At 36.3% G+C, this 16,877-nt stretch overlaps 3 protein-coding genes across 4 annotated transcripts; 1 reads left to right on the top strand and 2 right to left on the bottom strand.

The window, feature by feature from the left end:
* Positions 1 to 1,808: 1,808 nt before the first annotated feature.
* Positions 1,809 to 11,978, top strand: LOC109155408 (ribosomal RNA small subunit methyltransferase-like). The gene is made up of 5 exons (XM_019303110.1): positions 1,809 to 1,875; positions 2,765 to 3,102; positions 3,200 to 3,965; positions 9,310 to 9,314; positions 11,967 to 11,978. The coding sequence occupies exons 2-3, from the start codon at positions 2,788 to 2,790 to the stop codon at positions 3,950 to 3,952; spliced, it is 1,068 nt and encodes a 355-aa protein (XP_019158655.1). The 5' UTR covers positions 1,809 to 1,875; positions 2,765 to 2,787; the 3' UTR covers positions 3,953 to 3,965; positions 9,310 to 9,314; positions 11,967 to 11,978.
* Positions 4,422 to 8,621, bottom strand: LOC109155407 (peptide chain release factor PrfB2, chloroplastic). 2 transcript variants are annotated; one of them, XM_019303108.1, is made up of 7 exons: positions 8,111 to 8,620; positions 7,155 to 7,367; positions 6,844 to 6,945; positions 6,618 to 6,755; positions 5,650 to 5,954; positions 5,029 to 5,182; positions 4,422 to 4,926 (listed from the first exon to the last, which is right to left on the bottom strand). In XM_019303108.1, the coding sequence occupies exons 1-7, from the start codon at positions 8,549 to 8,551 to the stop codon at positions 4,798 to 4,800; spliced, it is 1,482 nt and encodes a 493-aa protein (XP_019158653.1). In that variant the 5' UTR covers positions 8,552 to 8,620; the 3' UTR covers positions 4,422 to 4,797. The 2 variants fall into 2 exon arrangements, with proteins under 2 accessions (XP_019158653.1, XP_019158654.1); XM_019303109.1 differs by lacking the exon at positions 5,029 to 5,182 and having other exon boundaries at positions 8,111 to 8,621.
* Positions 11,979 to 12,487: 509 nt separating the features above from the next.
* Positions 12,488 to 16,356, bottom strand: LOC109155409 (iron-sulfur assembly protein IscA-like 2, mitochondrial). Its single transcript, XM_019303111.1, has 4 exons — positions 16,052 to 16,356; positions 14,780 to 14,904; positions 14,394 to 14,502; positions 12,488 to 13,061 (listed from the first exon to the last, which is right to left on the bottom strand). The coding sequence occupies exons 1-4, from the start codon at positions 16,232 to 16,234 to the stop codon at positions 12,996 to 12,998; spliced, it is 483 nt and encodes a 160-aa protein (XP_019158656.1). The 5' UTR covers positions 16,235 to 16,356; the 3' UTR covers positions 12,488 to 12,995.
* Between the last annotated feature and the right edge of the window lie 521 nt (positions 16,357 to 16,877).

The raw sequence follows: 16,877 nt of genomic DNA, 5'->3' as shown, positions 1-16,877 counted from the left end.
ATAAAACCTCAAAATCCAGTCTAATACCTACAAAACTTAAAATGCCATTAAGACATAATTGTCTAGCACTAACACTTTCCTTGTTCTTCATTGAGCTTTGGGTTGATAAAATCCTGATAAATTCTTCTTTAGCTTTGAAAGAAGCAAAATATTTCAGACAATACATATATCTAAGAAAGTTTGCGAAAAAAATTCTCAAACTTGTAATAACCAAAAAAATTTTGACACCATAAAAAAATCTTCAAAACAGGTGACAGCAACAGGCAGGGAAGTGAGGGCAGCTGGGGTGCCATCTTCTCCGCTTGGCATGAACTCACCGCAGCCATCCAGAACATGGCCGCGCGGTGGTTGCCGTGTAGTTTCTTTGACATTCAGCATATCTAACGATGATTGCCACCCCAAAAGTTCCACCGGCAGTGTCCCTCCTTGTGCTGTCCGGCCGTATCAAATTCTTCTTTAGCTTTCAAAGATGCAAAAGATTTGAGACAATACATATGTCTGAGAAAGTTTGCAAAAAGAATTTGACACCATAAACTCTGCCTTCTTCATACTTTGTGAGGTAATTAGCAACATGATCTTTGGATGTATGAGCATGAAGAAATTAAAAAGATGTTCTGTATACTATAATCTATATTAAAAAAAACATGTATGGACAAACATTAAAAAAAATACATACCTCTTTATCGTGGAAGAATACTTCTTTACCCCTGATGGCTTCACTCCCTCTTTGTTCCAGGATTTCATATGTACACCCAATGGAGAGATGTCACCGCAAAACTGTAGTATGTATTCTGTCGATTTTTCTGTGTTTTTCGGAAGCAAACTGATGTATTATAGTTGAAGTCTTTGTGTTCCAAACAAAGAGACCTATTTATAAGTAGGTTTAGGAATGGGAAATGCTCTTATACCAATGGTCCAGATGTAGATTTACGATGAGCTTGTAAAATCAATCGTCATATTGGAAATGCCAAGCAGCTAATTAAATATAACCATATTTAATGCCTATCATTAATTATGGCCATATGAACCATTTCGACCGCAAATCCGCAATTACCAAGCAATACCAAAGGTTGTCGTTTTTTGTTGGGCGGAAAATTTTGCCAAGAATACATTTACTACTCCGTGTGGCTTTTTTATATTAGAGGATTAGAGGATATTGTGTGGTTGGTATTAATATTGACTAAGATGATAAATTTCCTCTATACATTTGACCCCTCAACCCTAACTTTCTGGCTCCACCACTGTTTGTTGTAGTGCTACAACTCCTACAAGGATAAAACGAAGGAAAGAATGAATTGATGAATAATGATGATTACAAGCTTAGGTTTCTTGAAGATGCGAACGTGGACATGCAAGTGGAAGGAGTTACGTTTTGAAGAAATGGATGGTGCTGCAGCTATATATATACGTGGAGTTGAGCCACAGCCACAACTAACAAACTAACTAACATAAACCCATAGAACACTTCGATCTGTTACGTTGTTGTATTGTAAGCAATACAACCGTACGTAACTCTGGTTTCTCATGCATGCAGAACAACTTGTCTCATCTTACCTATTACTGTTTATTAGTCAAATTAATTATTTATTATCTATTTATACTTATTTTCTTTAATATTTTTAAAATTTAATAATATTTTTAATATAATTTCTGAATACATAAATTTTATATATTAATATCAACTTAACATTATAAAAAATTAAATTAAAACTATACGGGCTCAAACTAATGTATACTCACTGCACCTGATCTTTCAATGGCATACTTTTAGGAAACCTCAAACCCTAATTCCTAGCATTCTTCCAATTTCCACTACAGCCGCGGCCGCGCAAACATCCCAAAATCGCACAGCGGCACCTCATTCGCGGCGTGGAGGTAATTTTTTTTTTTTTTTTCTTTCTACTTTAGTTGATTATATTGATATTGATTTTGTTTCAAATAATTAATAAGCTTTTTTTTCTGATTGTTGCTTTAGTTTTTTTTTTTTTTTTTTTTTAAATTTTAAATTTAAAAGTTTTGATATTTTATAAAACTGGTAGTTCTTTCAGCCGTATTCAATTCAATGATTATATGTATCAAATTTTGGAAGAAATAGTTTTGATTATATTGACTTGCATACGAGTTCTCTAAGAGCACACAGATGAAAGGGAGATGCTTATTTGCATCACAATCTGGAACAAATATTCTACACTATACTGATGCAAACACACTCATTCTGTCATTCACTTTTCATATGTGTTGTGGCTTTGTTCTCCACTGATTTATATGCTTTAATCACGTTTCTGCATTATCATAAACTTTGTACTCTCATTAACTTTTATCTGTGGTAATCGGAAGCTTCATTACATGATTTCAAAATACCATGATTGTACAATAATGTTTCTTCATAGTGGTATGGTTCATATTCTAATTGTCAACATGATGTAATCTTTTGGCTATCTTATGATTCTGTCAAAGTTATCTGAAAGTATGGCCATGTTTGGTAAATGGATGTTAGCTGTTAGTTGATTGTGTTAATTAGAGGGTATAACTAGTTGATAACATTAGCTGTTGTAGAAAAGTGTTTGGTAAATTAGCTGTTAGCGGATAGCTATTTGGTATAATTTCTTTTCTGAAGAAGCTAATTGAAAAAGTTGCTTGGAGTAGCTGTTGTATGATTATAGCGTGTGTAATAGTTAGTTGGTGAGTTTGCTATATACTAAATGTGTTTGGTTCAATTACACCCACACCAATTCTCATTCATAAACACTAATTATCTCCTCAGAGAGCAGAGTAGCATATTCAACCATGGCGGGAGGGAAGATACGCAAAGACAAAAACCACCGTGGCTCGGCTGGTGCAAACCCTCACTACCAGGGTGGAATTCAGTTTCACAAGTCGAAAGGTCAGCACATACTGAAAAATCCACAGTTGGTTGACACAATCGTTGAGAAATCCGGCATCAAACCAACCGATGTCATCCTTGAGATTGGTCCCGGTACTGGTAACTTAACCAAGAAGCTTTTAGAAGCTGGAAAATCTGTCATAGCCATCGAGCTTGACCCTCGTATGGTTCTTGAGTTGCAACGGAGATTTCAAGGAACCCCATCTAGTAAGTTAAAGGTATGTAATTCACTTATTGAGCTTGGAATTCAATTGAAAATTTTCCTTATTTTTCACTCTGCCTACTAAAACTTATAATTTCATTGTAATGGTTCAGGTTATACAAGGGGATGTTCTGAAGTGTGACCTTCCATATTTTGACATTTGCGTGGCGAATATCCCATACCAAATCTCATCTCCTCTTACTTTCAAATTACTGGCTCATAGGCCGCTATTCAGGGCTGCGGTGATCATGTTTCAAAGAGAATTTGCAATGCGGCTGGTTGCTCAGCCGGGTGATACTCTGTATTGCCGCCTGTCTGTGAACACTCAACTCTTAGCTCGAGTGTTTTATCTTCTTAAGGTAGGACGAAACAACTTCAGACCTCCCCCGAAGGTTGATTCTTCGGTAGTTAGAATCGAGCCAATGAGGCCGTTTCAGAATCTGAATTTCAAGGAGTGGGATGGTTTAGTTCGAATCTGTTTCAATAGGAAGAACAAAACTCTGGGCGCGATTTTTAGGCAAAAGACGGTGCTCTCGTTGCTAGAGAAGAACTATAAAACTCTGCAAGCGTTGCAGATACCTGAGAATGGATCGTTAGAGGACATCGATATCGATATGGCCTCGGCTGTTTCAGCCTTGGGAGATACACTTGGAGACTTGAGCATGGGGAATGATGATGATGGGGATGATGAGAATGAGATGGATATGGATGATGATGGTGAGGCTAAAGGATCAGATTTCAAAGAAAGAGTTTTGGCAGTGTTGAAGGAAGGGAAATATGAAGATAGAAGGTCTTCCAAAATCACACAAGTAGATTTCATGCACCTACTTTCTTTGTTTAACAAGGCTGGAATTCACTTTTCTTAGCTCTCTTCTTTTTGTATCTATACTTCATTTCTTTTTGTCCAAGTCCCAATACATATTTCTCAGCTAAAGTAGCCGGTTAGTATTCATATCTAAATCCAATTTTGGTTCCTTTCTCAAGGTTTTGTAGGATAATAATTATATACCATCACGTCATAGTTTAATTACATAAGAAAATGCAATTAAACTACTAAACTCAAAAAATACAATTGATCCTCGTGCAATTATACTAAAATTGTTATAATCCCCTTTAGCCCTTAGCGTTTTTCCCAGTGAAACGGATCAAATAGTGATAATGTAAAGAGTAAGAAAGAGAAAGGAAGCAGACAATAGTGTAGGTAATCAGGATTTTCATTAACCAACCATACAATACATTACATGTACATTACATGTCTTTATATACGGAAGGCGACAATAGTGTAGGTTGTATAATGCAAAATTAAATTTAAAAATAAATAAATTTGCAACAGAGCACAAAATCCAGATGTTTTTTTTTTTTGAAATTTAATTTAATTGTCCAAAACAAAAGTCAGATAAGTTAAGTTGGTGAATACAATAATGGAAGCAACTGAACTCTCTATAGTAACTTTTACCAAGCTTATTGCAGAATTGCCAATACAACCTGCTCAAAGGACCAAAACTCCAATCAAGTATAATACCTATCTCCTATGAACTAAAACAAATGCAGTGTGACTGGTGGCATCATCATCTTCAACATAATTATATACAACATCTCAAATACCAGAAGAAAGATTGAAGAAATATGTTGTTCTGATGGTAATTTTATCGTCCATTCGACCAACTATGCTGTCTATTGGTAAGGTTCCCCGGTGATTGAGTTAGAGAAGTCATTTGTCATCATTGTCAAAGGATACTGACAGATAGTTCAAGATGAAGTCATCAATATCCCCGTCAAGAACAGAATCGGGATCTGAAACCTCGTAATTAGTTCGAAGATCTTTAACCATGCGGTATGGCTGCAAGAAAACATACGAAAGTGATTCATCAGCAGTTATGATGATGGTTTCACAGTGTATAATCCGATGAATATAATAGGGGTAAAAAAATTTTGTGCATACTTGGAGAACGTATGTACGAATTTGGTTCCCCCAGCTAATATCAGTGAGGGATTGCGTGTGTTGTGCATTCATCGCAGCCTGGCGAGCCATCTCAAGCTGGTCCAACCGAGATTGAAGCACAGCCATGGCAGAAGACTTGTTCTGATGTTGTGACCTGATTATAGGCAAAGCTAAGAGCTCTTAATATTTCTTTTTTGAAACACTCATGATTCTTTATAAGGTAGTAACTAGTATCTGTTCTATACTTTCTCAATCTTTTTTCAGCCCAAAGAATGAATGCCTCCACCACTGGGATTCGATCCTGTGATCACCCATTTGGAATGGTAACAAAGGTGGATTAGGAACGTAGCTTGTTTTGGTCAGACCATGAGGTGTCCTGAGCAGTCCCTAACTGTAGGAGGCACCTTTAAACCCATACCATACTCAGACTAATCCTCATTCGCACCGGACCGGCCCAATTAAGGGGCAAAGTGCTGGCCAGATTGATTTTTCCATACGAGAGGGGGTTCGAACTCCCGACCTCTCTTAAGGGATGAGAGTGCACGGCCACTCACGCCAACCAAGCTGGTTTAGGAACGTAGCTTGTTACTCCACACTTTTAACCAAAACGATGTCTATTACCTTTCATTTTGACAAGAAGCAGTAACTCCTGTAGGGATATGAGTAATCCTCACAGCACTCTCAGTTGTATTCACGTGCTGACCACCGGCTCCTCCTGCTCGAAATCGCTCAATCCGAAGGTCAGATTCCTCGATTTTAACTCGTGTAGACCCATCGCCTAGAATAGGTATTACTGCAACAGCAGCAAACGAAGTATGTCTCCGCTTTGCACTATCAAAGGGTGATATGCGTACTAAGCGATGCACCCCTACTTCGGCTTTGGCATATCCAAATACATGTTCACCTTCAACTTTAATTGTTGCACGCTGAGAAACAATAGTATTGTATGGTCAGGAAAAAAGCACCTTAAAGTGAAAAAGACCATGAGACCAGAAGAAAATGACTAGAAACTCCAAGGTTCATGACAAAAGCAACAACAATGTTTAAGTGCACCAATAGCAGTGCCCGATTTACTGGTTATATAACAGGAAAAACACACAAAATCACCATTCTCCCGTTGAGATACTTTAGGAATGATCAAGACATAGTAAGATCACAATTATGACTGATATGTCTCCCTATTCACTCTGTTGCTTTTTAATCATCTTCTATCTGGCATTATTTTGAAAACACTAGGGGGTGATTGGTAAATAGTTGTTAGCTGATTGGGTTTAGTGGGTTTGACTAGTTGATAGCATTAGCTGATTGTAGAAAGATGTTTGGTAAATTAGCTGTTAGCGGATAGCTGATTACATGCAAAATGACTTTTTCAAAAAGCTATTCGAAAAAACTGCTCTGAGCAGCTTTTTGAATTTTAGCGTCTTGGAGCAATAAGCTGTTACAAAGAGTTAATTAATCAAATAATTATATTGGCTGTTTAACCAAGTCAAACAACTAATAGTGGTCAAATAAGCCAATTACTATGTTACCAAACGTCCAAACAGGGCCTAGATCATAGAAAGACAGAAATTTATGGCAAGAATTTACACCTTGATTCCCGCAATCTCACCAGGCATTTCATCCACTACAGTAACTCCAAATCCTCGACGCTGAGCCCATAATTTATACATCTGCATGACCATCGAAGCCCAGTCATTGCTCTCAGTACCACCAGCACCAGCTTGAACCTAATTATGCGTAAACAACATCTCTGTTGAGTTATTGACAATTATATAAACCCAGAAAAAGGCAGTTAAAACTTCAGTTCGAAATGACCTCAATGTAACAAGAGCAAGAATCATGCTCTCCAGACAATAAAGCTTCAAGCTCTTTCTCTTTTATGCTCCTTCTAACCCTTGATAGAGCTTTAAGCGATTCCTGTCACCCAAAGAATAAAATAGAAAGTGAAATACAGCAACCGAAAATGAATTTTCTCATATCAAAGAGTCATCAAATAATCGGTAACTAAAATCTCAGAACATGTAATGCTCAACTAAAGGGTGGTACTCCATACTCAAGTGTAAATCTTTATAACCTACTGAGATACCATGAGAAATCAAACAATTCTAATGTTATAACCTACGCACCATTTCCAAATCTTTGTCGTTCTCTTCCTGAGCAAGCTTAATCATATCAATATGTTCAAGCAATTCTTGCTCAAATGCCTTGACCTCCTCCATTTTACCTGTTAGAGAACCATGCTCCCTGCTTAAATTTCCTGCTCGAACAGCATCATCCCAAATATCTGGCTTGTTGAGCTCTGCTGATAGTACCTCAAGCCTATGAATCAGCCTTTTCCACTATCGATAAAGATCGGGCCAAAGTAAGAAATCACCATCAATGCATAACACAGAACCAAATCATTTTCAGCAATCAAATCAAATATAATGCACTGCCAGAAAATATACATTCCCCTATTTAATTAACAAGAATATCATAACTTCACTATATAATACCAAATAAACCGGTCTAAGCAGTAAATTAAAAGCCAACAAAACCTAAAACTTTATAGTGGGGTAATGATAATCTACCATCCATCACTTATCCATGTAACACATGCATCTAAAATAATTAATGATTGGGATAACTCAAGCTGGAAAAATTATACCATGTACCCGGGTCTATATTGCATTGTGGACCCGGCGAAAAAATAACTTTCATATTTTATACCTGCAATTGACACATTCTATACTGGCAATTAACCATTTCTATACATGTAAACAAATTAAAGACACGTCACGTGGTAATTACACATAAACTGCTGACTGCAGATACAGAAAATGTTAAATGTGGACACATAACATGTTAACCAACATCTTATGTGTCTGGGTTTAAAATATTTTGTACATGAACTTAACAATTTATGCGTATGTAATTATCACATGTAATTATCATGTTATGTGCCTTCAATTTATTTACAAGTTAATAATGTTAACTCAGGAATAAAATATGTTAACTGCAGATGGTATAACAATTGACTAAAGCTGGGAAGATCAATCCATAGCATATAAAGCAATGCACATGTAATATTTTATAAGCATACCTTAAGGCGTTTCTTGATAAGCTGAATGGACTGAGCAATGGAAGAGGCATGGCTCTTCCAATCACTCTCGCTCTCATCAAGAATACTCCAATTATTTCCAATTATGCCCTCCACTGTAAGCCCATCGCTAGTGGAAGCCTCCTCCACGGCAGCCCCAGCCTGTGAACTCAAGAACCGAACATCCCCACCAGAGAAAGACCCAGATAGAAAATTCAATTTATCGTGAGAAAATGAAGAGAACCCATCGTTTTTCTTGCTTGGAAAACTGCAATTAAAGTTGAAGGTTGGGGTTTCTGGAGTGGGATTGGGGTTGGGAGGATTGGCGGATTCAGACAAGAGAGAAGAGAAAATGGAGGTGAATGGGTGGAGTTTGAGAGTGGTGCGGTTACGGCAAAGCTGTATTGATGTATTGCGTGAGGTTTTAATCAGTAAAGACAACATTTTTTTCTTCAGTTAATTGGTTTGGCGTGCGAGGCTAGGGTTCAGGGTTTAAGGCAATTCGGAGGAACAGAATGAAGACGAATGCTTGGTCAAAACGACATCGTAACTACTCGTCCTTGGACGTTGACATATCGAAAAGGCCCTAAAGTGTGACCAATCTTCCAAGCTACAAATTGGTTCTTTAGGTAATGAATTTGTATTTTTCATTCGCATTTCTTTTGTTCCGACAACTAGAATTGAGTTCTATACAATTGTGTAGACAATGATTCAAAAATACATAAAATACATTATTTTAATTTATAAAATATATTATTTTAACACATAAAATACATTATATTATCACATAAATTTCATTATTTTAACACATAAAGGACATTATATATTATTCTAACTCATAAAATCATTATTATAACACATAAAGTACATTATTTTAACTGATAAAATACATTATTTTACCCCAGAGATTTCATTATTCTAACACATATAAAGTACATTATTCTAACTCATAAAATACATTATCTTACCTCAGAAATTTCATTATTCTAACACATATAAAGTACATTATTCTAACTCATAAAATACATTATCCTACTCCAGAATATTCATTATTTTAACATGCGCGTGCGAAGCATGGAATTTTTTTAACATCAAAACGACGTTATTTTGGACCGTGGTCCACACAATAATTTGTCCCAAATCTTACTCCCTAATGTGGCGCGCTCTGATAAGCTAATTTTTCATGTGGGTTACAATATAAGTATTTACATCAATATTTTGTGTGGGAGAGTAAAAGTTTGGAGTATAAAGTGGGAGTACACAAAATATTTTCCTTTAGAATTTGTATTTATTTTCACACCTATGCTCATAACTTATCGATTCAAACTAAGAAGACTAATAAGCAGCTCCTACTGAGAATCAAACTTGAAAGCTTGTCATTATCAAGTGAATTGTTTGACCAACTCGGCTGAGAGTTTCTCCAAAGTGCATTTATTTAACACTTACAATTGATGGTGTTGGGACAATCGTTATACCATGTACCAGGGCGCACATAGCACAGTGTGACCGCCTCCCAAAACGACGTCATTCTGTTAAGTTGTTAAAAAAAATCATCTATTTTGAATACACATAAACTCATAACAGAATACACATAATCTAACATAATACATAATACACATAAACTTTTAACTGAATACACATAATGGGGTTTGGTTAACATAATACACATAAACTCATAACACAATACACATAAACTTTTAACTAAATACACATAATGGAGTTTGGTCTGTTCGGACGGACGGAGTGACGTCAGCAAGAAACGTGCGCGTTTTGTGCCTAGGTGCATATTGCTATGTGCACTGTGGTGCACGATATAAACTGCCTTGTTGGGATACTTGGATTGAGCATAGGCGTGACGTTAGGCTAAAGGAGCAATTCATGGATCATATTCATATTAAATTAACCCACATAATTCTCTAAAAGAGGTAATCACAATCATATCAATTGATTTGATAATAACGCCCCTAAATTTAACACCAATTGAACATAAATTTTAACAGGGGACTATTTGTGGTTAAAAATAAAAATCAAGGTACGTGTTTTGGTCGAATTGAAAGTCGAGAACTAAAATGAGAACTAGTCCAATAGTCAGAGGATCATTTGTGGTATTAACTCTATAAGAGACTTTTTACTTGACACCAAAAAAGATAAATATTTAATTGCATAAATTTGATAGATTCTCAGTCACCCGAAAAAAAAAATCTCACCTCCTTTAGGTGGAATTTACTTTCCTTAATATCATGGATTTAGATTCTCATTGACTCAAACTTTCCTAATAATATCATGTATTTAGATTTTCATTTACCAAAACTTTCCTAGTGGAGAATACCTCTATTAGCGGAGAAAATTAGGTGGCGTTTGGTTGGAAAGTTTTGTACTCTACTATCGTATTTGATACTCATTAACATATTTGTTTGTTTACTTTTATTATCATATTATTAGATTTAAATCCTCGTAATCATAAAACTCATTATTGTTCCTTTATTTATTTTTGAACAATAGAATAAGAAAAGAGACAACAATAAGACCATCATTATCAATACAATCAATGCTAAACTTAATATATATATATACACATATATGTGTGTGTATGCTTGATATATTTTATATACTTATTTATTTATTTTAATTTTAATTCCTATTTATTACCAAACAATGAAAGTTGTACTTAAATCCATTACAACTACCTTTCAATTACAATTCTGATTCTAATTCTAATGTTTGTACCAACTTGGTTCTATGAGCCTATACTAATGCTAGGTTACCAGCTTTGGGTATAAAGTTACTGGCCCTGTTTGGTAAAATGGCTGTTAGCTGATAGCTGTTAGCTGTTAGCTGATTGTGTTAATTAGAAAGTATAAATAGTTGATAACATTAGGTGATTGTAGAAAAATGTTTGGTAAATTAGCTGTTAGCTGATAGCTGTTTGGTATAATTTCATTTCTCAAAAAGCTAATTGAAAAAGTTGTTTGGAGTAGCATTTTGAATTTTAGCCTTTTGGAGTTGCAAAAAGCTAATTAACAAAACATTTATATTGATATTTTAACTAAACAAAACAATTAATAGTAGTCAAATAAGCCAAAATTGGCCTATAGGCCAATTTTTTACCAAAACAGGGCCACTCTATGTTTCAACTTTCAAAGAAGTAAACAGATTTAGGGTCTGTTTGGAAAGAAGGAAAATAACTTCTGGAAAATGAGTCATTTTCCGGAAAACATTTTCCTTTCCAGTGTTTGGTTGCATTCTGGAAAACTGTTTTTGTGTGTTTGGTTCATTTTTCTGGAAAATGAGTAGAATTGTATAATTAAACATTTTAATTATTTTATTTAGAATATTACAACATGTATAATAATATAATAATAATTTTAAATATAAAAAAAAACTAATAATATATCAAAAATATTATGGTGGTGGTGGTGGTGGTGTAGTGGTAGTGGTGTTATTTGTTATATAATAATAATAATAATAATAATAATAATAATAATAATAATAATAACTTGTGGTGGCGGTGGTTGCGGTGGTATGGTGGTGGCGGCGACGGTTGCGGTGGTATGGTGGTGGCGGCGACGGTGGTTGCGGTGGTATGGTGGTGGTGGTGGCAGCGGTGGTATGGTGGTGGTAGTGGCGACGGCGGTGGTGGTAGTGGCGGTGGTGGTGGCGGCAATGGTATGGTGGTGGTAGTGGCGGCGGCGGTGGTGGTAATGGCGGTGATGTGATGGTGGTGGTGTGGTGGCAGTGGTATGGTGGCGGTGGCGGCGGCGGTGGTGTGATGGTGGTGGTAGCAGTGGTATGGTGGTGGCGGCGATGGTGGTAGTGGTGGTGGTGTGATGGTGGTGGTGGTGGCAGCGACGGTGGTTGCGTTGGTATGGTAGTGGTAGTGGCGGCGACGGTGGTGGTGTGGTCGCGGTGGTATGGTGGTGGTGGTGGTGACGACGATGGTGATTGCGGTGGTATGGTGGTGATGGTGGTGATGTTGTGTTGGTGGTGGCAGTGGTTGCAGTGGTATGGTGTTGGTGGTGGTGTGGTGACGGTTGCAGTAGTGGTGGTGATTGTGATAGTGAGGTGGTGGTGGTATGGTGTTGATGATGTTGGTGGTGGTGTGATATTGGTGTAAAAGTTGGAAAATGACTTCCCAAAAAAAGACGAAGTCATTTTCCTCCAAAACAATCCTATTTTCCAAAGTCAACGGAAAATGATTTCCGTTGACTTGATTTTCCAAGCACATCCAAACAATGAAAACTTGGAAAATGATTTCCAGAACTCATTTTCCAGGTTTCCAAACACACCCTAAATGATTTGAGGACTTAAAAGTAGATAACTAAAAACATCATTGGACAAAATTAAAACTAGAAGACTAAAGTAGTAATAGTACTATAGTCTGAGAGGTCATTTTGGTAATTTACTCAATTGCTTCAATGCATTTCAAATCAAGTTTATTTAGTAAGCAGATGACAAAGCCTCTTATTAATGAGCAATACAACTGAAAGACATACAAATGAAACACTGACTCTAAGTTGTGTTTACAAAATCCATCATCAGAAGTGAAGAAGTGTTCTTCCCAGAATGTCCCAATCAATTAGAAAACTAACCTCTTCCAAGCACAACTGCAAGTGTAAACTTATAGGCCGATAAAGAATCATCACGAATCTAGCTGCCTACCTACTATCATGACTATCAATTTGCGATTTCACTATAACAAATTCACAGTAACCGAAATTTTCACCTTTCGTTAACTATGTGGTTCCAGTATGCAGTGCTGTACTGCTTGTCATGGACGGTGTGTGTGTGACAACATCAAATGTATTTTTATTCCAAATCGACAACAGGCCTATTTTGAAGCTGAATGTGTACGAGCACAAAGGTGTGCTACATAAGAGAGGGTCTCGAATTATTGTTTCACCATGAAGGAGCTTTTACAACCACAGCCACCCACAGCACTTGGATTATTAGATACCTGCCGATGATAAGGGAATGAGATTATCTTCAGAAATTTAACGTAACTGTGATGGAAACAAACAAAATATAATCCCTGAAAATTTTGCCCAGATTCCCCAGATACGAATTTGAAGTACAAGGCCATAACTTGAAATAGAAGATGGTAAGAAATTAAGCATAAACAATCTTGCAAGGACTCCATGTAAGAATCCACCAGTTATGAAGTTTAAAGAAAGTAATATGCGAAATGGTTGACATTTGATATTCAATTCATAAATTAAATTTGTAAAATTAAAAATTGAGAATCACATACTGAAAAAGTTTTCTTGTGACTCAGAAATTGTTCAAGTTAGATCATCTCCTATAGGCTCTAGATCAGCTATCCAGGCCTTCTCTAAATTCAGTCCAATTTTGAAAATCCATACTCTCATAGCAGAGTGTGAAACAACATTAGTGAAGATTCTTAGCTCCCATATATGTTCTGGTAATCAATTGCAATTTGGTGCCAGCTTACTAAATTCCCAAGAATAAACTATTACACAAACTAAACTTTATTTCTCTTTTCAAGGCATTGGTTGGCCATGGTTGTAAGAAAGTACAGGAAATGAAGGATAGCACACAGAAAAACTGCTAGCCTTTATAAGAAACAGTAGAATTCTGGTTTATATCTAGGCATTGTCATAATTGGTGAGCTTAATTTCCAAAAGTTGTAGCCCACAAGTGTTCTCATAATTCTAAATAGCTAAATAATCCTCCAATTACACACTGCCTCAAATGCCCCCAAAATCCAGAATAACCACCGATTTCATGCCTAAACCAAATAAGCAACCAGTACCTCCCCAACTCTAACTCAAACAACATGGAACACCCACGGAAATCTGTAACAGATACTTATGCTATGAAAACAATATCAATTTTTTATAAGTTAGGGGCAAAGGATTTCATATGGAAGACAAAAGACAGAATCATGTATGTACTGTCTACTTGTCAAAAATAAAATAACCTATAATAAAAACATATGTTTCTATCTGTATGTATGCATCTGTTCTGTCAGATTATCAGATGGGCCTGCCTGGCTTATAGGGTAGGGAATTAATCTGGTAAATGTAAATATCATGGTAGTCGAGAAATTAATGAATGAACCTTCTAAAGGTTGTAGTCAAGTCTTTGCTGAATACTTGTCAACTGCAACCATATCATGGCCAAGCCAATGGAGCCAAGAAGAGAAAGTAGAATAAACTATAGTGAATAGTGATGCATATAACTCTTCAGAGTATCTTTCCATCATCAGGTCAGCACAGTAAAATGGATAATTCTAGCAGTGTACATCAGAAAAGTAAAACTTACTGACCTGAAAAGCAGAACGGATCAGCTCCTCTACATAATCAACAGTTGCACCTTTGACAAAGTCAAATGAGATATTATCGACCACCAGTTTTACACCATCTTGCTCGAAAATTCTAGAAAATGCAAAAAGCACAGAGGATGTATGTTAGGGAATGAAGAAGACAAAATAATGCATAAAATGAAAAATAAAGGAAAGGAATTTTTTGATGGTTTAGGGATGAGTTGGAGAACCTGAGCAAGGTACCAATACTCTTACGACTAAGCGTGTTGATGAGGTAGCCTTATGGCCATTAAGAACAATGTTTCCCTCAAAGAAATTGAGAAATAATATCGTTCAGTTTTGTAGCAAAACAACTCTTTTATGATCCTAATGGTGAGAGTCATACATACCTATCATCAGTATTGGCCTTATCATCTAGGGAAAAGTCATACTGAAATCCAGAGCAGCCACCAGCTTCAATGCTTAAGCGTAGCATCTTTTTATTGGATTCACCAGCTTGCAGCTCCTTCATTCTCTGTCAGGGGGGAAACTTGAAGTTAACAAATTTAAATTTATTACTATATTATGCAAACTGTTTAAGAAGCAAGGTTTTCCCCAACATCTTGTGTAAGGGGCTGCTGTCTCACTAGAAAAAAGACTAGGCAAATGGAACAGCAGTTCGAATGAAAAATGAAATTCAGACACTGATATTTAGAACCAAACACCAATGGTTCATGAGAGACCATAAAATGCATAAAAAGATGAAAGATACTGAAACTGAAATTCACCAAATTAACAATATAAACAGTACTAGCATGCTCAGTAGACAACATACGCATTATTGAAGTTCAAAGAACAACTCAAATTGTCCTTCAAACTAATAACGAAGTACTGTTTTTTCTTGATAGGAATACAAATTTATAAGATACCCCAGCAACCAAAATAGAAAAGCTCTGCACTGTTTTTCATCTTAAAGTATTCAACTTTTTCTCAGAGCTTGTATCTCTACCTGAGCTCACTGAATTGCAGATCTTCATTATCATCCAAGGCACACATAACAAAACTCAATCCCTTAGGCCTTATACTTAAGTTCAGAGACCAATCCTTGAGAATCTCTATAAGCATCTCTTATATCATAGGGGAGCAAAAGGTCCAAAGAATTCTTCAAGCTCAAAGAAGAACACAATTTTACCATAATATACATTATATTCTTTTCTTCATACTTTTCATTAAAAAAAAAAATCCCTCAAACATAGCTAATTCTCCAATTTGTAGCCCTTTTGGCATTTGCAAAACCACCACACAATGGGCAGTTCGTAAAATCCCATAAAATGAAACAATTTTTGGAAATAACACCTTTAAATTTAATATATACCCTCACAGGGCTGTTCCAATCAATATAGGGTACTGTAAAATATCTTAATTTCGGTCCTTTTTCCAGTAATTCCAATATATACCCAATTAAAAACACTCCACGAGACCCTTTAAATTATAGGGTATTAGTGCAACATAAATACTAAGAAACACATTTAAAAAATTAAATTTCTGATAATTAAAAAAAAATCAAACGATATAATGTTAGTGTTGACAAAAGATGAAACCTAGCAAATTAAAAATAAAAAAAAAAAAAATAAATAAAAAAAAAAAGGGTTTTCCCCAGAGCGAGAGAGAATTGAGTGTACCCGAACGCAACTGTCGGTCATAAAAACGGAATTATCTGGAGATGTGAATTCTGGGTGGTGCTGAACCGGAAGGGCGGAGGATGACGAAGCCGCAGAAGTCAAAAGCCTCTGGTTCTGGCGGATCCGGGAGATGAAAAACGGTGCGACCCGAGCAATCACGGACCTCGACGACGTCGTTGTCATGACTTCGGCATTTAACAGCACCTCGTTGGGTTGTGTAGACGAAGGGAGACGAAGAGGTATCGCTTTTTTGAAATTCTTCAGCTCATATGTTGAACGGCAAGGCAACTACGGTCTTGTGGCCAGCACAGGCGCACGTTATGTACATTTGCAATCCACCCCTTCTTTATCTTGGAAATAACAACACTCCCCTCTACTTTGTTTTTACTTTTTAGTGCAACTACTAAGAGCATCCTTAGTAAATTTATTTTCGTTGCGCTTTTTGAGAAATTTTTGTGTGTGATTAGGAAATAAATAAAAATGTAAGTGAGAAAATAAAATAAAATAAATTCTGACATTAAAAAAAAAAAGTAGTAAAAGTGATTCGAAAGTCAGAATGACCGCCAGCTGGCGGCCACTCTGACGTGCCCGCTGTTAGCGCGAAGTGCGCGCAGCTGTCTTTTCTTTAAAAAATGAAAAAATATTACGGACAATAACTCTTATTTTGCAGGGCAAAACTTCAAGTCAAGAACCATGTTCCGCATCTAGAAAAAATCAACAAGGAGTTTATTGGACCGACAATAACACAAAAATAATTTCTACTATAGATGCTCTAAAGGCAAATGACTTGTTTACTTTATTTCTCTCTCTCTCTCTCTCTCTCTCT

This window comes from Ipomoea nil, unplaced genomic scaffold, assembly GCF_001879475.1.
Source record: "Ipomoea nil cultivar Tokyo-kokei standard unplaced genomic scaffold, Asagao_1.1 scaffold2701, whole genome shotgun sequence".
In the NCBI taxonomy this organism is placed as follows: domain Eukaryota; kingdom Viridiplantae; phylum Streptophyta; class Magnoliopsida; order Solanales; family Convolvulaceae; genus Ipomoea; species Ipomoea nil.
Note: the sequence above shows the minus strand (reverse complement) of the source record. Positions and strands in the feature narration are given on the sequence as shown.

Coding starts and splice junctions, on each gene's coding strand:
- LOC109155408 (XM_019303110.1), top strand. CDS start 2,788: ATGGCGGGAGGGAAGATACGCAAAGACAAAAACCACCGTGGCTCGGCT. Junction 3,103..3,199: donor CCCCATCTAGTAAGTTAAAG/GTATGTAATTCA, acceptor GTAATGGTTCAG/GTTATACAAGGGGATGTTCT.
- LOC109155407 (XM_019303108.1), bottom strand. CDS start 8,551: ATGTTGTCTTTACTGATTAAAACCTCACGCAATACATCAATACAGCTT. Junction 7,368..8,110: donor TTATCAAGAAACGCCTTAAG/GTATGCTTATAA, acceptor CTTTATCGATAG/TGGAAAAGGCTGATTCATAG. Junction 6,946..7,154: donor ACGACAAAGATTTGGAAATG/GTGCGTAGGTTA, acceptor TTTGGGTGACAG/GAATCGCTTAAAGCTCTATC.
- LOC109155409 (XM_019303111.1), bottom strand. CDS start 16,234: ATGACAACGACGTCGTCGAGGTCCGTGATTGCTCGGGTCGCACCGTTT. Junction 14,503..14,779: donor AAGGCCAATACTGATGATAG/GTATGTATGACT, acceptor TGCATTTTCTAG/AATTTTCGAGCAAGATGGTG. Junction 13,062..14,393: donor TGATCCGTTCTGCTTTTCAG/GTCAGTAAGTTT, acceptor TATCATCGGCAG/GTATCTAATAATCCAAGTGC.